A 21,043-nucleotide genomic window follows, 5' to 3' on the forward strand; every position below is an offset into this window, starting at 1 on the left:
AATCTGGAAGGCACTTGAAGTGCAGAAGGACATAGCAGCAAAGTATGCTGTAATGTGGAACAAATGAGGGAAAGCCAGAAAGAACATTTTAGATCATCCAAGCCTCTCCTTTATAAGATAGGCCTTGATTTCCTAGATATGAAGCCAAATTCAGATTTAAATTGGATCATCTCAAAGTCATTCCAATATTCTTTGCAATTTACCGTGTATATAACAAAGAAATTTTGAGTCAAGAATATTCATATTTGTTCCAAAAAGATAATTTGGAGTATTCCCAGTAATTAAGTATGGAAAAGAAGAAAAGGAAGGAAGGAAGGAAGGAAGGGAGGGAGGGAGGGGAAATAAAGAGAGAGAAGGAGAGAGGAGAAGAGGAAGGAGAGTTAGAAAGGGAAGGGAGGGAGAGAGAAAAAGGAAAGGAAAAGAAACAGATTCTTATGTGGTATAATTATCATATTTTTAAAGGTTGAAAGGGTAGACATTTAAAAACAAATGTGTTATGTTTATGAAGCATATTATGACATCTAAAATAAACCATTGTATAATACAGACTCATATTCGAAGACTTTTACTGAGAAACACTATTACCAAATTAGCATGAATGGCTTACTATGGTTACCAAAAAAGTTTAAAGATAATTCATACAAGAGTTTTCTCTATATGGTTACAGTTTATTCCTACTGAAGAATTCTTTCTCCTGTGTTTTTTGGCACAACATCACTAAGATTTTCTTTAAACTTGGAAACAGGAGGCAAGAAAAAAGTCTTCAATAATTTCAAGCCAACCCTTGCCACTGTGGACAGGTAGTTTGTTTTATTGCCTCATTCTTAGTATATTTAGTTTTGAAAACAAGTCTAAAGAAATTTATGGTATTCTTCATTGTCAAGGTTGATAATCACTGAAACATATTAGTTAAGGATGAAAACCAAGAAATTAACTTTGCTCATAGAATTGATCAGCAGGATTACCCTGGAACATGGAAATTGGGAATGGAGGACAATAGTTCTTGTCAAACAAGCATATAGCTCAATTCTCTCAAACAGGATTCCATGGTAACTCAGACATGAATCATCATTTCAGCTGTATTGTCTTTGTATTCCTTCCTGTTTTTAGCTAGTAAATACTATTTAACATTATAATTTTTTTAGAACTAACCCTTTCCATAATTGTTGACATTTTACTAAAGCATCAAAGAGTTCTGTTATATTAAAAATTTCCCTAGAGACTTTAAAGCAATTGCTTTGAAATTGAAAAATACATATCATCTTGCATATCTAAATTCTTGAAATTAAACCATCGAAGAGGCCAATCCAGCTATCATTACATGCAAAATCAAATAATCTGATCTTTCCATAGAAGTGAAAGACTAATAAAATATACCTGTGAAGCTTGAGAGTGACTGTTCCATAAACAGTGGCAAAACCAAGAAGACGGACCCATCTTAGGAGAATACAGCGAAATGTACTTGGCTCGAAATACAAAATAACAACCTGTAGGATAAGAACACAAAGAAAGAAAACTTCAGGATCAGCTGATGACCCACAGACTAAAGTAAGTATTTCATAACCTGATGTTTTGTATACCTGAAGTTTATATAAGCACACACTTATTTGAATAATTCTTTAAAATGATACTTTAATCACTCATTGTCTAGGTTGAAAGACTACAGTCTCTACTTCAAATTGTTTCTTTTTACCTTAAAATAAAATATAAATTCTTTATATGCAACACTGAGGAGTTTCTATTAACTATTTCTATGTCTCTAGTAGTCCAAACTTAACCCTTTTTACTTCCCAACATAGGCAAGCTAGGTGACCCCTATTGCCATTCTCCACCACAGCCTTGTTTATTCCCACCTACAATACCTTTCTGATCTCTGAGGTAGCCCTAAGATTCCTAAGATCACCCCAGACTGCACTCCCTATAAATAATCCCTCATTCCATTGTTACTTTTTTTCTTCTTCATTTGAACTCCTGGGGATCAAAACTAGGGCTTTGTGCATGCTAAGCAAGCACTACCAATGAGCTACATCCTCAGGCCTTATATTCATTTTATTTTGAGACAGGGTCTCACTAAATTGGTCAGGTGGGCCTTGAACTGCTCTTGCCTCAACTTTCTGGGTAGCTGGGATTACAGGAATAGCCAGCTCATTTTTACTTCATATTATTTTGGTCCATTAATTCACAAACTCCTTGCTTCTCTTACTCCAGAATTTTCATTCAACAAGTAATAATTAAACATTTTGAGCATTGTGGTATGTGTTGCTGACACAAGATCCAAAGGCTAATTAGGAGTGAAAAGAAATGTAAATAGGGATTTGAATTAAAGTAACATAGTTACTGTGGTAAATATCTGTACAGTTCCAGTAGGATTATTAAGGAGTGAGTGGCTCATTCTAAGTGATGGTGGGGCATGGGGCATCCAAAAGATATTTGCAAGGCATTCTATCACCTTTCATATACTGCTGTTTGATTTTCAGCAAGGTCTTGTAAACTAAGAATTGGTTTGACCATGCCTAAAGAGCTCTGTGTAGCATTAAAGGATTAATGCTGTTGAAAAATGCAGATTTGTGTTATTCTGGTAGAGCAGCTGGCCTGAACTGATTCTGTTGAAATCAAGACCATTACAACAGAAAATACAGCCACTGCCAAAACCCTATTGTTGTTGTTGTTGTTTGTACCAGAGACATGCATTCCTGGGGCCATACATACACACATATGTCTGTTATTGTTGTTTGTTTGTTTGTACCAGAGACATGCATTCCTGGGGCCATATATACACACATATATGTCTGCTGTTGTTGTTTGTTTGTACCAAAGACATGCATTCCTGAACACAGTACATTAATTTTCCAATTCACTAGTTATTGTAAAGATACAGATCAAGATTTGTCTTCAGAATTTTTCAGAAAAATGTTTAAATTTGGCAAAATTTCAAAAAATAATATAAACCCCCTTCTTTTATTATTTTCACAAAACAGGTTAAGTTTCTATAAATTTATATTCTGTTTTAGCTCATAGATTTCAGACTTGTCTCTATAAATTTGTATTATATTTTAGACTTATTTAATTAGCACAAGAATCTAACACTAATTATGAGTTCTGAAAAGCAAGCTCTATTATTTATTAAGGAACCAAAGCTGAAAAATGGAAAGAAAACTTAAGAGGAAAACAAATAGAGAAACCTTGGGGAGTATACATGTTCCTTTTTTATGCCTGGGAGAAATACAGATTAGAGTCTAGGAATCTAAAATATAGAACACATAAAATCTCAAAATTTTCATCTAGCTATGGCTTTAGAAATAATTCTAGAACAGAGGACTCCTGAGACTGCAAAAATCCTGGGAGTCATTGTAAAACTTACCATTATACAGTAAGCTAACTCTGAATGAGTAAATGAATGAGAAAAGGTGAATAATTATAATGCAGAATTCTGCATACTTTTTAAATTTAAATAAAGAATTACTCCTCTACTGTTTGGGAACTACTGATACACTTTCAAAATTTTACCTCAGAAATGAAGAACTTGAGGGCTTGTTACTATAAGGGAAGACTGAGTTAGAAATAAATGAAATAATGAGCCATTTTTTAAAGCATCCATGGATGAAGTATACATTTAAAAAGTCATAGGAAATGAAATCCTAGTGAACTTAACAAAATGTATTATTAAAAAGAATTCAGTAAATAATGAACAGGAATTTGTGCTTTGGGTGTACAGAGGCAATGTGGATGGTCTTAGTTCTATTCTTTATTAATTGTGTGACTTTCACAAATTACTTAACATTGCCTCAGATGACTCATTTGTAAGCAGACAAAAAATTAATAATACTACATTCTGGGATTGTTTATGTTTAAATGCAATCATGTGGGGTAAGAAAACAGTGCATGGTACTTTGAATATTCAATAGCATTGGCTAATGTTATTAAGAGGGTTGATATATTTATTCTTTGTTCCAAAGTTACCATATTGATTATAGTATAATTTTACCCCATTATTTTAATGAATTATTTTATTTTTTGTGGGGAGGACCAAGGATTGAACTCATGGGTGCTGAGCTACATCCCAAGCTCTTTTTTTTTCAATAGTCTAAAATAGTTTTAATGGTATTATTAGTTATGTTAAATATTCATACATATATTCACATTTTATAAATATAAATTTTTACAATTGTAAAATATTCCATTGATTAGACCAGCTATAATTAAGCAACATTCTATTAATGAACTTTTAAGCTCTTTGCTCTAGTAAATAATCCCTTTAATTAATACATTGTTGTATATGTTCATTTAAATACTTATAAATAGTTTGTTTTATATTTCCTATTGTTTAAAATGTGCAAAAATTTCATATTTCTTATCTTAGAGGTTTTGGTTATTGACATTTATTTCAATATAAACATCAGGTTTAAAATAATTTTCTTTGTTAATTCATTTCAGATTTGACATTTGTTATCTATTATTTTCCCATTAAATTCTTTTCCCATAGAATTATTTTTTATGGTTATTCTTCTTTATTCTTTTTTTTGGTTGTTCAAAACATTACAAAGCTCTTGACATATCATATTTCATACATTAGAGTCAAGTGGGTTATGAACTCCCATTTTTACCCCAAATACAGATTGCAGAATCACATCGGTTACACATCCACATTTTTACATAATGCCATATTAATAACTGTTGTATTCTGCTGCTGGGAGCCATCAGCCAAGTAGGTATGACAAATTCCTTGCCAGCTTACTCCCATGCTGTCTAGTGGAAGGACTTCTGAAAGGTGACCTTGCTCAAGGACCAGGGCAGGATCCGTGTTTAGGGTGTTCCCCCTTTACAATAGGGCAGTTTAGCATAATAGGAGATTAGGGTGTTCCCCCTTTAGAATAGGGCGTATCCTGCTGCTGAGTTCCTCTTGAGTGCTTAGGGTCAGACAGTATATTTTGGGAGACAGAAGCCCATGTGGAGTGGATTTGGGCAGAGAGTGGATTTGGGAGAGAGTGGATTTGAGCAGAGAATGTGGATTCCCCCAGAGCGTGTTTGTAGAAGGCCGGTGTGAGTTCGGGAATAAAGAATTGCTGTTTGAATCTACAAGCTGTGTGGAGACTCGTGATTTGTGCCCAGCCAGAGACTGCGGCATTCTGCTACCTTTCCTATCCTCTACTATCCCCAATCCCCTCCCCTCCCATCTTCTCTCTCTACCCCATCTATTGTAATTCATTTCTCTCCTTGTTTTTTTCCCCATTCCCCTCACAGCCTCTTATATGTAATTTTGTATAACAATGAGGGTCTCCTTCCATTTCCATGCAATTTCCCTTTTCTCTCCCTTTCCCTCCCACCTCATGTCTCTGTTAAATGTTAATCTTTTCCTCCTGCTCTTCCTCCCTGCTCTGTTCTTAGTTGCTCTCAATATATCAAAGAAGACATTTGGCATTTGATTTTTAGGGATTGGCTAGCTTCACTTAGCATAATCTGCTCTAGTGCCATCCATTTCCCTGCAAATTCCATGATTTTGTCATTTTTTAGTGCTGCGTAATACTCCATGGTGTATAAATGCCACATTTTTTTATCCATTCATCTATTGAAGGGCATCTGGGTTGGTTCCACATTCTAGCTATTGTGAATTATGCTGCTGTGAACATCGATGTGGCAGTATCCCTGTAGTACGCTCTTTTAAGGTCTTTAGGGAATAGTCCGAGAAGGGCAATAGATGGGTCAAATGGTGGTTCCATTCCCAGCTTTCCCAGGAATCTCCATACTGCTTTCCAAATTGGCCACATCAATTTGCAGTCCCACCAGAAATGTACAAGAGTACCTTTTTCCCCACATCCTTGCCAGCACTTGTTGTTGACTTCAGAATGGCTGCCAATCTTACTGAAGTGAGATGGTATCTTAGGGTGGTTTTGATTTGCAGTTCTCTGACTGCTAGAGATGGTGAGCATTTTTTCATGTACTTGTTGATTGATTGTATGTCCTCCTCTGAAAAGTGTCTGTTCAGGTCCTTGGCCCATTTGTTGATTGGGTTATTTGTTAACTTATTGTCTAATTTTTTGAGTTCTTTGTATACTCTGGATATTAGGGCTCTATCTGAAGTGTGAGGAGTAAAAATTTGTTCCCATGATGTAGGCTCCCTATTTACCTCTCTTATTGTTTCTCTTGCTGAGAAAAAACTTTTTAGTTTAAGTAAGTCCCATTTGTTGATTCTTGTTATTAACTCTTGTGCTATGGATGTTCTATTAAGGAATTTGGAGCCCGACCCCACAATATGTAGATCGGAGCCAACTTTTTCTTCTATCAGACCCAGAGTCTCTGATTTGATATCAAGCTCCTTGATCCATTTTGAGTTAACTTTTGTGCATGGTGAGAGGAGGGGATTCAGTTTCATTTTGTTGCATATGGATTTCCAGTTTTCCCAACACCATTTGTTGAAGATGCTATCCTTCCTCCATTGCATGCTTTTAGCCCCTTTATCAAATATAAGATAGTTGTAACTTTGTGGATTGGTCTCTGTGTCCTCTATTCTGTACCATTGGTCCACCCGCCTGTTTTGGTACCAGTACCATGCTGTTTTTGTTACTATTGCTCTGTAATAAAGTTTGAAATCTGTATCGCTATACCGCCTGAATCACACTTCCTGCTTAGAATTGCTTTTGCTATTCTGGGTCTTTTATTTTTCCATATGAATTTCATGAATGCTTTATCTATTTTTACAAGAAATGCTGTTGGGATTTTGATTGGCATTGCATTAAACCTATAGAGGACTTTTGGTAATATCGCCATTTTGATGATGTTAGTTCTGCCTATCCATGAACAGGGTATATTTTTCCATCTTCTAAGATCTTCTTCTATTTCTCTCTTTAGGGTTCTTTAGTTTTTATTGTATAAATCTTTCACCTCTTTTGTTAGGTTGATTCCCAAGTATTTTATTTTTTTTGAGGATATTGTGAATGGAGTGTTTTTCCTCATTTCCGTTCAGAAGTTTTGTCGCTGATATACAGAAATGCCTTTGATTTATGCGTGTTGATTTTATATCCTGCCACTTTGCTGAATTCATTTATTAGTTCTGGTAGTTTTTTTGTAGACGCTTTTGGGTCTTCTAGGTATAGAATCATGTCGTCCACAAATAGTGATAATTTAAGTTCTTCTTTTCTTATTTTTATGCCTTTAATTTCTTTTGTCTGTCTAATTGCTCTGGCCAGTGTTTCGAGAACTATATTGAATAGAAGTGGTGATAGAGGGCATCCCTGTCTTGTTCCAGATTTTAGAGGGAATGCCTTCAATTTTTCTCCATTCAGAATGATGCTAGCCTGAGGCTTAGCATAGATAGCTTTTACAATGTTGAGGTAAGTTCCTGTTATCCCTACTTTTTCTAATGTTTTGAACATAAATGGATGCTGTACTTTGTCAAATGCTGTTTCTGCATCTATTGAGATGATATTATGGTTCTTATCTTTAAGTCTATTGATGTGGTGAATAACATTTATTGATTTCCGTATATTGAACCAGCCTTGCATCCCAGGGATGAATCCTACTTGATCATGGTGCACAATTTTTTTGATGCGTTTTTGTATCCGATTCCCCAGAATTTTATTGAGGATTTTTGCATCTTGGTTCATTAGTGATGTTGGTCTGTAGTTTTCTTTCTTTGAGGTGTCTTTGTCTGATTTCGGAATCAGGTTGATGTTGGCCTCATAGAATGAATTTGGAAGAGCTCCCTCTTTTTCTATTTCCTGAAATAACTTGAAAAGTATTGGTACTAATTCTTCTTTAAAGGTTTTGTAAAACTCCGCTGTATACCCATCCGGTCCTGGGCTTTTCTTGGTTGGTAGTCTTTTGATTGTTTCTTCTATTTCATCCATTGATATTGGTCTGTTCAAATTGTGTCTATCCTCCTGACTCAGTCTGGGCAAATCATATGACTTAAGAAATTTATCAATGTCTTCACTATCTTCTATTTTATTGGAATATAGGTTTTCAAAATAATTTCTAATTGTCTTCTGTACTTCTGTAGCATCTGTTGTGATATTGCCTTTTTCATCCCGTATGTTAGTAATTTGAGTTCTCTCTCTTCTTCTCTTCGTTAGCATGGCTAAGGGTCTGTCAATCTTATTTATTTTTTCGAAGAACCAACTTTTAGTTTTGTTAATTTTTTCAATAGTTTCTTTTGTTTTAAAAAATTTCGTTGATTTCCGCTCTGATTTTAATTATTTCTTGCCTTCTGCTACATTTGCTGTTGTTTTGCTCTTCCTTTTCTAGGGCTTTGAGATGAAGTGTGAGCTCATTTATTTGTTGTTTTTTTCTTTTTCTGAGGAATGACCTCCAGGCGATGAATTTACCTCTTAAAACTGCTTTCATTGTGTCCCATAGATTCCGATATGTTGTGTCTGTATTTTCATTTATCTCTAAGAATTTTTTGATTTCCTCCTTTATGTCTTCTGTAACCCATTTATCATTCAATAACATATTGTTCATTTTCCATGTGATGTAGGATTTTTCCTTCCTTCTTTTATCATTGATTTCCAGTTTCATTCCATTATGATCAGATAAAATGCATGGTATTATCTCCACCCCTTTATATTTACTGAGGGTTGCCCTATGAAGTAATATATGGTCTGTTTTTGAGAAGAATCCATGTGCTGCTGAGAAAAAAGTATATCCACTTGATGATGGTTGATATATTCTATATATGTCAGTTAAGTCTAGGTTATTGATTGTGATATTGAGATCTATAGTTTCTTTATTCAACTTTTGTTTGGAGGATCTGTCCAATGGTGAGAGAAGTGTGTTGAAGTCACCCATAATTATTGTGTTGTGGTCTATTTGAATCTTGAACTTGAGGAGAATTTGTTTTATGAACGTCACAGCACCATTATTTGGTGCATAAATATTTATAATTGTTATGTCTTGTTGGTGAATGGTTCCTTTTAACAGTATATAATGTCCTTCCTTATCCCTTTTGATTAACTTAGTCTTGAAGTCTATTTTATTCGATATGAGGATAGCCACCCCTGCTTGCTTATGAGGACCGTGTGTGTGGTATATTTTTTCCCAATCTTTCACCTTCAGCCTGTGTATGTCTTTTCCAATCAGATGTGTCTCCTGGAGGCAGCATATTGTTGGATTTGTTTTTTTAATCCATGTTACCAGCCTATGTCGCTTTATTGGAGAGTTTAAGCCATTAACGTTTAGAGTTACTATTGATATATGGCTTGTACTTCCAGCCATGTTAGATTATATATATATATATATATATATATATATATATATATATATATATATATATATATTTTTTTTTTTTTAATTTAGTTTGTTTCTCCATGATTAGCTTTCCCCCACCCTCTGTCTTTACTGAGGCACTTCCCACTGATGGTTTTGGTTATTGTTTTTCATTTCTTCCTCATGTAGTGTTTTGCTCAAGATGCTTTGCAATGCTGGTTTTCTGACTGCAAATTCTTTTAACTTTTGTTTATCATGAAAGATTTTTATTTCGTTGTCATACCTGAAGCTTAATTTTGCTGGATACAGAATTCTTGGTTGGAATCCACTGTCTTTCAGTGTTTGAAATACGGTGTTCCAGGATCTTCTCGCTTTCAGCGTCTGTGATGAAAAATCCGTTGTTAACCTTATTGGTTTACCCCTGAATGTAATCTGCCTCCTTTCTCTTGTAGCTTTTAGTATTTTCTCTTTGTTCTGTATATTGGATATCTTCATAACAATGTGTCTTGGCATTGGTCTACTGTGATTTTGTATGCTCAGTGTCCTGTATGCATCTACAATTTGTATATCCGTTTCCTTTTTTATTTCTGGAAAGTTTTCTGTAATTATTTCATTCAGCAGGTTACTCATTCCCTTGGTTTGAACCTCTATACCTTCCTCTATCCCAATGACTCTTAAGTTTGTTTTTTTTTATGTTATCCCATATGTCTTGGATGCTTTTCTCGTGATTTTTTACCAGCCTTTCTGAGTTGGCTAGACTCTTTTCAAGATAATATATTTTGTCTTCATTATCTGATGTTCTGGCTTCCACTTGCTCCACTCTGTTAGTGATACTCTCATTTGAGTTTGTAAATTGGTTTATAGTTTCCTTCATTTCTAGAATTATTGTTTGATTTTTTTTATAATCTCTATCTCCTGATAAATATGCTTAACTTCTTCTTTTATCTGTTTATGTAATTCATTTTCAATGTGTTCTTTCACTGTTTGAATTTGATGTCTCATATCCTCTTTTTTTTAATTAATTTTTATTGTTGGTTGTTCAAACATTACATAGTTCTTGATACATCATATTCTCTTTAAGGTTCCATTCCATCTGTCTAAGGTATTCCTTGAGTTCTTTATTTGACCATTTTTTTTTTCTGATGACTCTAGGTCCTCCTGAATATTTAGGCTGTCCTGCATTGTTTGTACTCCTTTTCTTCCTTGCTTTTTCATGCTGCTCATGTTACTTCTTGTTCTGTTTGACTGCTGAGTTACTGTTTACTCCTATTAATGTATTTGATGCTTGGGAGGAAAGGTATTAGAAGGGAAGGGAAGAAGTCACTAAAGAGAATGAGAGTAAGCAGGTAGAATTCAAGGAAGGCGGAATAAGAAAATTGAAAAGAAATGAAAAGACAAAAGATTAAAAATAGAAAATAAAAAAAGAAAAAATAATAAAAAAATAAAAATTAAAGTTTAAAAAAAATTTTAAAAATTAAAAAAATTTAAAAAACAACAAAAAAATGAAAATGAAAAAAAAAACCCAAATTTTTTAAAAAAAATTAATAAATGCAGTCTTACAGTTTGATTAACTTCTCTTCCAGTAGGTGGAGCTGTGCCCACCGGGCCAAGTTTCTCCTCTCAATACGCGGGAACCAATCACTGTGCAGCAGCTCCTCCTTCCAGACTGGGCGGGTCTCCAATCCTGAGTGCCTAGGGCCTTCTCTTGTGTCTAGTCACTTCCCCACTTTTCCTCAAGCCAGGCCCCGCTCACCAGTGACGCTCATGACAATACTGGCTACACGCCAGGTCTGCTGCTCCTGGGAGCCCTGTTTTCATGAACTCCTGGGCACACTCTCACTATTTGCCATTCCCTCAGACCCTAAGTTTGTAGAGCTTGGGGCTGAGAACCCTTAGTGAATTTTGCTAGACCTCCGGTAGCCACGCCCCCAGTAGCTGGTGCAAGAGACCTCAGTTGTCAGCACTGGTGGGAGCGGTAGCTGGGAGTTACGCGCCGTGGTCCTGGGCCACTCCTGATTCCCTCGGTCTGGCTATTGCGCTCATGGGAGAGCTGGGAGGGGCCCTTAAGGTTTCCCCGCTGTGTGGTGAGGGAAGGCTAGGGGATTACACACCTGTCGCCACTGGTTTCAATGAAGTTATCTCCTCTGCCACATTCTGGTGACATCAGTTCTCTGCCATGGTGGTATTCCATGCAAATGGCGACAGTTCGTTCCCTTTGCCCGGTGACCAATGCAACGGGTGGGTCCTGACTGTCTCTCCCAAACCCCATTTCAATCCTGTGGCCTCTGCCTATGAAGGCTCAGTTGGCATTAACCTCTGTAGGTTCAGAAGGGCCGACCAGTTGTTTCAGCGGGTTCATTTAGTGCTGAGTCACAGCAGTTTGTCTGCGAGAAGTGGGCGAATGGGAGCTTGAATTCAGCCAATCCGGGCTCGGTGTGTGTTCTGAGAGGCTCAGACTGTTCGCCCCAGATCCACTTCAGCTCAGCATTGCCTAGTGATCCTGAGCAAACAACATTTAGACGGTTTACGATTCCCTATGCCCACGCAGCTGAAGAGGTCAGAGACTTGATCTCTCCGCGCCCGCCGCCATGTTGGATCTCCCCCTTGTTTTGTTTTTGACTTTGAGAGAGGGTCTCACTAAGTTGCACAGGAAAAACTGATTAGGGTTCACTAATCATTGTGATTCTAGTTCTAATTATAAGTTTTGATATTTACCTTGTGTAGGGAAGTAAAGGATTTGGAAGCCACAAAAAATATGATATGGATTAGATACTCAAATTAGTTATAATTTAGTAGAGTAGATATTACATGTAAATGATGAAAATAATGATATGATCATGCTAAATGTTTACATAGTATTTAATGTATGCTAGGCACAAAAAATTTTTACATATATGTAATCACTTCATCCTCACAACACTTATAAATTAGGGACATTTATTTTACAGAATTGAGGAATGAAAAATTTAAGAGATATCCCCAGGTCTCACAGCTAGGAAGTGTCAGAGACAGGATTTGAATGGAGGTGGTTTGACTCCAGAGTTCATTCTCTTAAGAAAACTAGGTGACTCTGTCTCTCAAAAGGGCTCTATTAGCAGGGAAGGTGACCAATGTCATTATCCTGTGAACAGTAGTGTAAGAATTTTAGAGGAGGGGAAAATTACTTTCAGAAAAAACTAATGAAGTTCTACTAGGAAGGATGACATCTGAGTAAGAACCTGAGGAGGAACAGATTTAAGTTTGTAGGTAAACAGGAAAGAAGGAGGGAATCCAAAACAAAATATGTTGTGGGACAGTTCCAGAGTGTGGAGAGTACGGTTACAGTCAGGACATAAAGAGGAATACTAGAAATAAAGCTATAAAATAGAGATGAGGCTAGATAAGTGTAAGCACTAATAGGGTGAGGAATTTATTTTATTCCATGAACATGAAATTTTATTTATTCCACGAGCAAAAGACACACCACTAAAATTTTTTGAATTAAGATCAGAAGTGTGCACCAAGGAATTCATCCATCAGTAGCATGTCAAAAAATTAGTTGGGCAATGGAAAAGGAAGAGACTGAATGTGAGAGAACAGATGCAGATGGGAGGAAAAAAACAAAAGGACGTGAGTTCATTATCTTCCTACCAAACTTTCTTTTCCCTATCTTATTGCAGTGTTCTTCATATTAGTCCCCAAATGTAAACTGATGGGACATTTCTGATTACCTCACTGTCCTGCTTAAAACCTTTCAGTGGCTCTCTGCATTCTTAGGGAAAAGTCAATATTATTTAAGATGGCTGGCAAGGCCCTTCACAATTGAATCCAGCTCATCTTAACTGCATCATTACTTTCCACCCATGCAAGCCCTCCAATTTTTCCATATGCAGTCTCTTTTGACTGTGTGTGTGCTTTATATAACTCTAGAAAGAGAAGGGCCTTTCCATGGCTTAGCATATAATCCCTACTTCTTAATCCTCTCTTCCCTCTGTCAGGTTGCAGGCTATGTGGCAGCCATATTCATCTTGTCCACTTCTGTGACACTGGTGCTAATGGAGTCCTCACATGCAGAAAAGTCTCAATAAATGTTTGTTGAGTGAAAGAAAAAAATATAAAGCTACAGGAAAAAGTACAGCTGGCTGTAACTAATGTTGTACAATTGGAAATTCAATCCTTCATGGGACCAGAAGAAAGAAAATGCTGACTGAAGATTACATTGGGCAGCTCATTATTTGTGGAGGCAAAAGAGAACCAAATGTCATAGATATGTGAAGAATTTTTAAGTCTGGGTGACTGAGAGGAGGATGGAAAAAGAAAGGAAGCATAAATCTGAGGAAATTATAATACTTCTACCTAGAAATTTCCCCACCTCATCCTTCCTATCTCACCTAGGGTTGGCATCTCAGCTCTCCTCACATCCCACAGACTTAAGTTAGATCTCTATCTTGTTTGCATGTTATTTACTCTCATTGAATACTAAGTTTGCTTTCATTGCACTCACCAACTCTATTTTGAAATAATTCTATCTGTAATTCATTTTTAACAGGTCTCCTGAGCTGGTTTATAAAAAACATAAGGGAAGGAACTATAACTATATTATTCAAAATTGCATGCCCATTCCCTCGTATAATACTTGGTAATGATAGATAACTAATATATGCATGCGGAAGCAATGAGATTTTTTTAAAAAACAAAAGAAAGAAAGGAGAAAGAAGCAAGAAGAGGAGAAAGATTAAGTTCACTTTTTGATATACTAATGATATAAATTACCTAGAGGATCCAATTCCTATTTATTTTATAGTGGTTAATATACTGTATAATTAGAAAAAACAAAGCCCAATGTGAAAATACAATGTTTCAGGTATTTCAAACCCTGATATTTAACTTCTCATTGTTCAACAACATATGTAAACATAGTCTAACAAGATTATTATAAAACACATAACCTTTCCCAAAACTCAAGTTAATAACATTTCATAACAGACTTTGGTAGGAGGAGAGATGGAGGAAAACTAAGCCACTAATTTGAAAAATCTTTGAATGATGATGATTCTATTGATATTATACTGATAACTGTTATTTTTATGTTACAATAATAATAGCTACTGCTATGGCTTTAATGTCCCCTCTAAAACTCATGTTGAAATTTAATTTTCATTGCAACAGTATTAAGATGTAGGGTCTTTAAAATGTGATAAGGGCTCTGCCCCATGATTGGATTAAGGCCATTATGGCAGGAGTGGAATAGTTATCAAGGAAGTTTTCTCCTGATTAACAGGACAAATTTGGTCTGAGTTTTCTCTGACTTGCCAATGCTTGCTTTCCTTTCAGCCTGGTATGACACAGCATGATGCCAGTGTTATGCTTTTGGCTTCCCAGCATCCAAAATTATGAGCCACATAAAATTCTACTGTTTATAAATAATCTAGTCTGTGGTATTCTATTACAGCATCAGAAAATGAATCCAGACATTTAATCACACTCATATTGATCACTAATCTAGACATGTTACTTATGTTTATGGTCTAAACGTACACTTATTACCTTTATCTTAAAGAAAAAGAAACCAAATTTTGATGGAGTTAACTAATTTTACCCTGATTGTTATTGTTAAAATAGTTTTAAAACCAGAATGCATAAAGTTTCTGTACTGGAAGTCCTGCTGAAGACATAATTTCAAATTATATAGTCCAAGGTAATACTATCTCCATATTCTTTCCAATACCAGGGACTAATGATAAATATAAAGACATTGTATCATATGTATAGAAAGCAGGATATGTGTACCACCCAGTTCATTGGGTAACTTAAGGACTGAAAAGCATGTATAACTACTGTTGGAAGACTGTACATAGAGTATAAATTATAGGTGCTGTAGAATAAGACATCCTAAATAAAGGAGATAGGTAAAAAAATAAAGAGATACATTCAGGGTCAGCAGCAGAAGTTGTCATATCAAATGCATCAATTTTTCTTGAATATAACTTCTTAGTAACTTGCTACAATTTCCCCAGAAGTTTGGTGCTTCTACTCTCTTTGAAAGTAAGGCTAAAGTGTGAAAGCCTAATGTAGCTCTTTGTAAGTACTTGGTTCTTAATTATAGCAATTGTTTTCAGATACTTACAAAATCAGTTGGCTGATTTTAGTGGTGGGTTACATTAGGCATTGAGTTTTTTCTTTCTTTTATTGATTCTTCTTAGTTATATATGACAGTAGAGTCCACTTTGATAAAATTATACAATAAGGAAAAATATCTTATTCTAATTAGGACCCCATTCTTGTTGGGTGGGCATGATGGTGAGATTCACTTGGGTGTTCATATGTGTACACAGGAATATTAAGTTAGATTTATTCTACTGTCTTTCTATTCCTATCCTCCTTCCTTCCTTTTAATCCTCTTTGTCTAATCTACTGAAATTCTCTTCTTCCCCTCCCCCCCTTTATTGTGGTTTAGCTTCCAAATATCAACAAAAACATTCAATCTTTTGGTTTGGGGGGGATTGGCTTATTTTACTTAGCATGAAAGTCTCCAGATCCATCTATTTACTGGCAAATGTCATAAACTCATTCTTAATTATGGCTGAGTAATATTCCATTGTCTATATATACCACAATTTCTTTATCCATTAATTTGTTGATAAGCATCTAGCTTGGCTCCATTGTTTAGCTATTGTGAACTGTGCTGCTATAAACATTGATATGGCTATGTACTGTAGTATGCTGATTAAATCTTTTGGCTATATGCTGAGGGATAATTGGGTCAAATGGTGTTTCCATTCCACATTTTCTTAGGAATCGCTATACTGCTTTCCAGAGGGATTGTACCAATATGCAGTTCCACCAGCAATGTACAAGTGTACCTTTCCCCCACACCCTCACCAACATTAATTGTTATTTGTATTCTTGATAATTGCCATTCTGACTGGAGCAAGATGAAATCTCTATGTAGTTTTGATTTGCAATTCTCTAATTGCTAGTGATGTTGAACATTTTTTTCATATATTTGTTGATCACTTGTATATATTATTTTGAGAAGTGTTTGTTAAGTTCCTTTATTTATTGATTGATTGAGCTATTTGGGTTTTTTGGTGATAAGGTTTTTGAGTTTTTAGGCATTAAGTTTTTAAAAGTATTACTGTGGTGGAGATGGCCTTCCAAGCTTTGCCCTCATGTACTAGCAGATCTGCATTGATTGTTTTCCTATTTCATCAAATGTAATTTTTCACGTTTCAAAGTCTGCTTGATTGCCTACTCTCTTTGGATACTGAACACAGCTAATGACTGCAGAGATAACCACAAAGGAAAATACTATTAAGTAGACTTCTCAAATATGCACAAAGTAGAATTTTTAAACAGAATAACGGTTTTTGAAAGTATAGACATAGCATCAGAGACAAAACTACTGTCTGCTCAGCACAAATAACTCAACACTCAAAACTTTAAAAAGAAGAATGCTTGGGAGGTTCAATGGTCAGAACAGCATAGTCCCAAGCTGTTCCCAAAGCTCTTGGAGTAAAAGGCTGAAGCTCTTGTTTTAGATCTGATATTTTAAGAATCTGAGCAAAAGTGTTGAACACAGCAATTCTACTTTTTTAACCTGGCTTCTCAAGTGCTATTTGCTTCAGTTCAGTGAAACTGGTTGTGAATTAAATCACTTTAACGGGTGAATGAGGTATTATATGCTTTGGAATTTCTGTTAGTGGGTTTGTGAGAACAGTTTTTATTTATTTAAAAAAACTACTGGGTAGTAGGACACACAGTATTGATGCAGGTGGCAGGATTTTCATTGATAAAGCTGTACTTTGGTATGGATTTGAAGGACTTCAGGTGCTTTAAGGACTCTTGTACCATATCTATAATCCCCTTCTGCTTCTATAAGGAAAAGGCCTGCTGGTCAAATATTTTCCACAACTGCTTATTCCTCTTAAGTTTGCTATGCTGCCCATAACCAATAATGAACAAGTAAAGAATTACACATTTAATCTTTGTGGAGTTCAATCTACAACGTAACACTTGGAAATATCTAAGATTAAAACCTTATTTTTAATCTATGCAGGTTGACTGTCTTCTGAAGTACAAGTTTGGAAATGAGTAATTTCAGCAGAACTATTACATTATATTTTTAGGTAAAAATGTTTTTAAAGGACCTTTATTCAAAGCCCTTCGGTATGTGTATTTTTTTCTATGAAACAATATAGCAGGGTGGAAAGAAAAGGTATGCTGGGAGGGTGATGAAAGAAAGCACGGGTCCCCTTCCTGTCTCAGTTTCCCCTCTTGCAACAAAGAAAGGCACTCCACAGAAATGGCCCTTCCTAACAAACAAAATAACATGACTATTTTTGTTTTAAACTTTTACAATTTCTCAGTTTACATGTTCAAAGGTAATAATACTTTGGTCAAGAATAAAGTATTATGTCATTCTTAACAAACAGGTCCTCAAAAATATGAATAAATATGAGAAAGTTCTTGAGGTTTACATTGAAAAACAAGGAACACATGAAAATATATAAAGTATATGGTGTGATATTTGTTATGCTTATATATACTCATACATACTCATATGTATATGTGAGTATACAGACACACCCACACACACACACACGTGCACATAAATGAAAGTACACATATACTCTGCTTATTATCCTTAACGCCCTTAATTTATTCCAGAAAACAAAGCAAGATGGGCTATATGTAAAGGCTTATAGGGAAAATATATTGTATTTTTTATTCCTCTTAAAAATTGCATACAAAAATTATGTTTTCCATAATTACCCAAAGAGTAAAACAACATAAATGTAAACTATGGCTCTGCTTCCTGTTGTTTCTTCTGATGCTCTTATGAGCAAATTGCATATTCCTCTGAAAGAGAAATACACATTAGTGAAGAGAATGGTGAATACTGTGATCCAAGAATAACACTTAAAACTACACTTTTTGTTTTGTCATTAAAATTGGTAGATACTTACTCAAAACTTTACTGTAAATGTATATTAAGAAAGTATTAACTTAGAATAATATAAACATAAATGTTATAAATGTAAGATATGTATAGATGTGTGTATATCTATGCATATCTCACTTTGTTGACAGTATTGACAATATCACTTTGGATACAATATTAGGTATGCACTCATGCCTATTTTACAACTTTCAATCAGAAAAAAAGGTAAACTTAAAAAAAAGAGAAACAACTTCAATTCCTATAACAAATGCCCAATAAATGGGAAGTAACATTTATATGATGATGCTGTCAAACAAGTATAAGATCTTAAACTTTAGGACATAGATGATTTTGTTAGGTACCACAAGTGAAGGCTGAAATAGCTAAATAAATTTAAAGGCCTTAGAAATAACAGAAATATGACTAGCATAATAGAATAATTCCTGGGAATTACTTCGTTTTTGGTTTGAAGGAATATGTAGTGAGGCAGCACCTCTGTATGTTATTGTACAGTATATGCATGGCACAATCAGAAAGGCTCCCTGAATACATTGTCTGCTTTAGATTCATTACAAGCATTTTTCTGATAAACGATAATAAAATAGTTTAAGGAAGGGGTGCAGTTTGGACTGGAAGTGGTGCTGCTGTGTGGCTATGGAGCTCTCATCTCTCTGCCATAAAAGGGCTTAGAACAGTGCTTCTAAAACATTCATGTACCAATGAATCACTTGGAAATCTCATTAGAATGCAAACTGTGTTTCAGTTGATTTGGCATGAAGCCTAAGATTCTGCATTTCTGACAACATATCAGAGGTTGCTGATCCTACTGGTCCTGGGACCATAGTTTCAATAGCAAAGGCTGGCTGGAGTAGGTAAAATAAAAAGAGTGAAGCCAGAAAAAAGCATAGTATAACTGAATCTTTCAGTTTGTTCTATGCAGATAATGGGAACATAAATTTAAACCTTTGAATCTCCTGAAATGCTAAAAATGGTATTAAGTCTTTAAGCTAAAATCATGGGAAGTTAGGTGAAAGATCTCTCTCTTGGGAAATGGACACATTCAGAAACAAATATGTTCTGAATATAATCAATGATTTTCTGTTTTTTTTTTTTTTTTTTTTTTTTGTAATGAACAAAAAGAAAACAACGAAACATTAGAAGGGAGTTGATCAATAAGAGTGGCAATGAAGGGCTATTAGAAACTAGGAGATTTTATAACACTTTGTTCAGAATACAAAATATTTGCAACACACATTTTTAAAAGCCTTGTTTTGATTGATGACAGAATGATATACCTGGTTTAGAGCTAAACAAATACAGAGAGAGAGAATGAATTAATTAGCTTAAGAAAAATAACTATAAAGGAGACAAAAGAAGAAATTTGATTCAAGAAAACTCAAAGAAAGTCAATCTATAAAATAATGCAAATATATGATTTATTTAGCAGTCAGGAGAAGGGGAAGGGGTCTACAGTCTAATGCAGTGGATGAAACAAGGAATTTGGAGTTAGTTGCCCAAAATTCTAGTCTAGACTCTACCACTAAAAGGACAGAGGAATGGGACAAATCCCTTAAGTTCTCTGGCCTTCAGTTTCTCCAACAATTTAATAAAGATACATTGTCTGTAGAAGCACTTAATAAACAATAGAACAATGGAGAAATGCAAGTTTTATTACTATCATATGAGAATTACTTTTGATATTTGTCACATTTGAACTAACAATCTATTTTGTCTTCTGCTGTATCCTCAAATACCAACAGAAAAGAAGATTCTGAATGTGGTAGAGCTGAGAATGGAGTGTATAGGGAAAGAAACAAACAAGGCAAACTGAGCTTCCTTAAATCAGAAGCAGAGCTATTAACATGATGGTAAAAGCAGGGGAACTGGGTGTGTTTTGTTATTCATACATAACAAATTACCATAAACTCAGTGGCTTAAAACAATACTATTTCTTATCACAATTTCAGTGGGTCTGTAGTCCAAGCAATGTCTGTCTCAGGGTGTCTCCTGAGACTGCAATCAAGCTATTGCTCCAGGCTGTGGTTTCATCCAATCTCCTTTCAGGATCATACATTTGTTTTGGGGGTTCCACTCCCTAAGAGCTGGGGAACCAAAGCCATTCATCCTTGCTGGTTGTTGGCTGGTGATTGCTCATAGTTCCTTGTCAGGTGGACCCTTCCAATATGACAGCTTGCTTCATCAAAGCCAGAGAGTCTGATAACAAAATGGAATTCATAATCTTTTACAACTTCACTGTGGAGGTAACAATTTTCTCAGTGTTGATATGTTTTATTGATTAGAAACTGGTACAGTCAATATGGAAAGCAGTATGGAGATTCCTGGAAATCTGGAAATGCAATCACCATTTGACCCAGCTATCCCTCTCCTCAGACTATATCCAAAAGACCTAAAAACAGCATACTACAGGGACACAGCCACATCAATGTTTATAGCAGCACAATTCACAATAGCTAAACTGTGGAGCCAACCTAGATGCCCTTCGGTGGATGAATGGATAAAAAAAATGTGACATATATACACAATGGAGTTTTACTCAGCAATAAAAGAGAATAAAATCATGGCATTTTCAGGTAAATAAATGGTGTTGGAGAAGATAATGATAAGTAAAGTTAGCCAATCCCCAAAAAACAAATGCCTAATGTTTTCTCTGATATAAGGAGGCTGACTCAGGAGTGGGGTAGGGAGGAGGAGCATGGGAGGATTAGATGAACTCTAGATAGGGAAGAGGGGTGGGAGGGGAAGGGAGGGTGAAGGGGATTAGCAAGAATGATGGAATGAGGTGCACATCATTATTTAAAGTACATGTATGAAGACTTTACATATTTTATATACAAACAGAGATATGAAAAATTATGGTATATATGTGTAATAAGAATTGTAATGCAAAAAAACAACCAA

The 21,043-nt window shown here is 35.3% G+C and overlaps 1 protein-coding gene across 1 annotated transcript in view; it reads right to left on the reverse strand.

The window, feature by feature from the left end:
• Positions 1-21,043, reverse strand: part of Gpr158 (G protein-coupled receptor 158) — a 411,653-nt gene that overhangs the window by 63,074 nt on the left and 327,536 nt on the right. The window contains exon 6 of the mRNA XM_076832133.1: positions 1,378-1,487. Within this exon, the coding sequence (XP_076688248.1) occupies positions 1,378-1,487 (110 nt within the window). The remainder of the gene's footprint in view (positions 1-1,377; positions 1,488-21,043) is intronic.

Source organism: Callospermophilus lateralis, chromosome 13, assembly GCF_048772815.1.
Source record: "Callospermophilus lateralis isolate mCalLat2 chromosome 13, mCalLat2.hap1, whole genome shotgun sequence".
NCBI lineage: Eukaryota > Metazoa > Chordata > Mammalia > Rodentia > Sciuridae > Callospermophilus > Callospermophilus lateralis.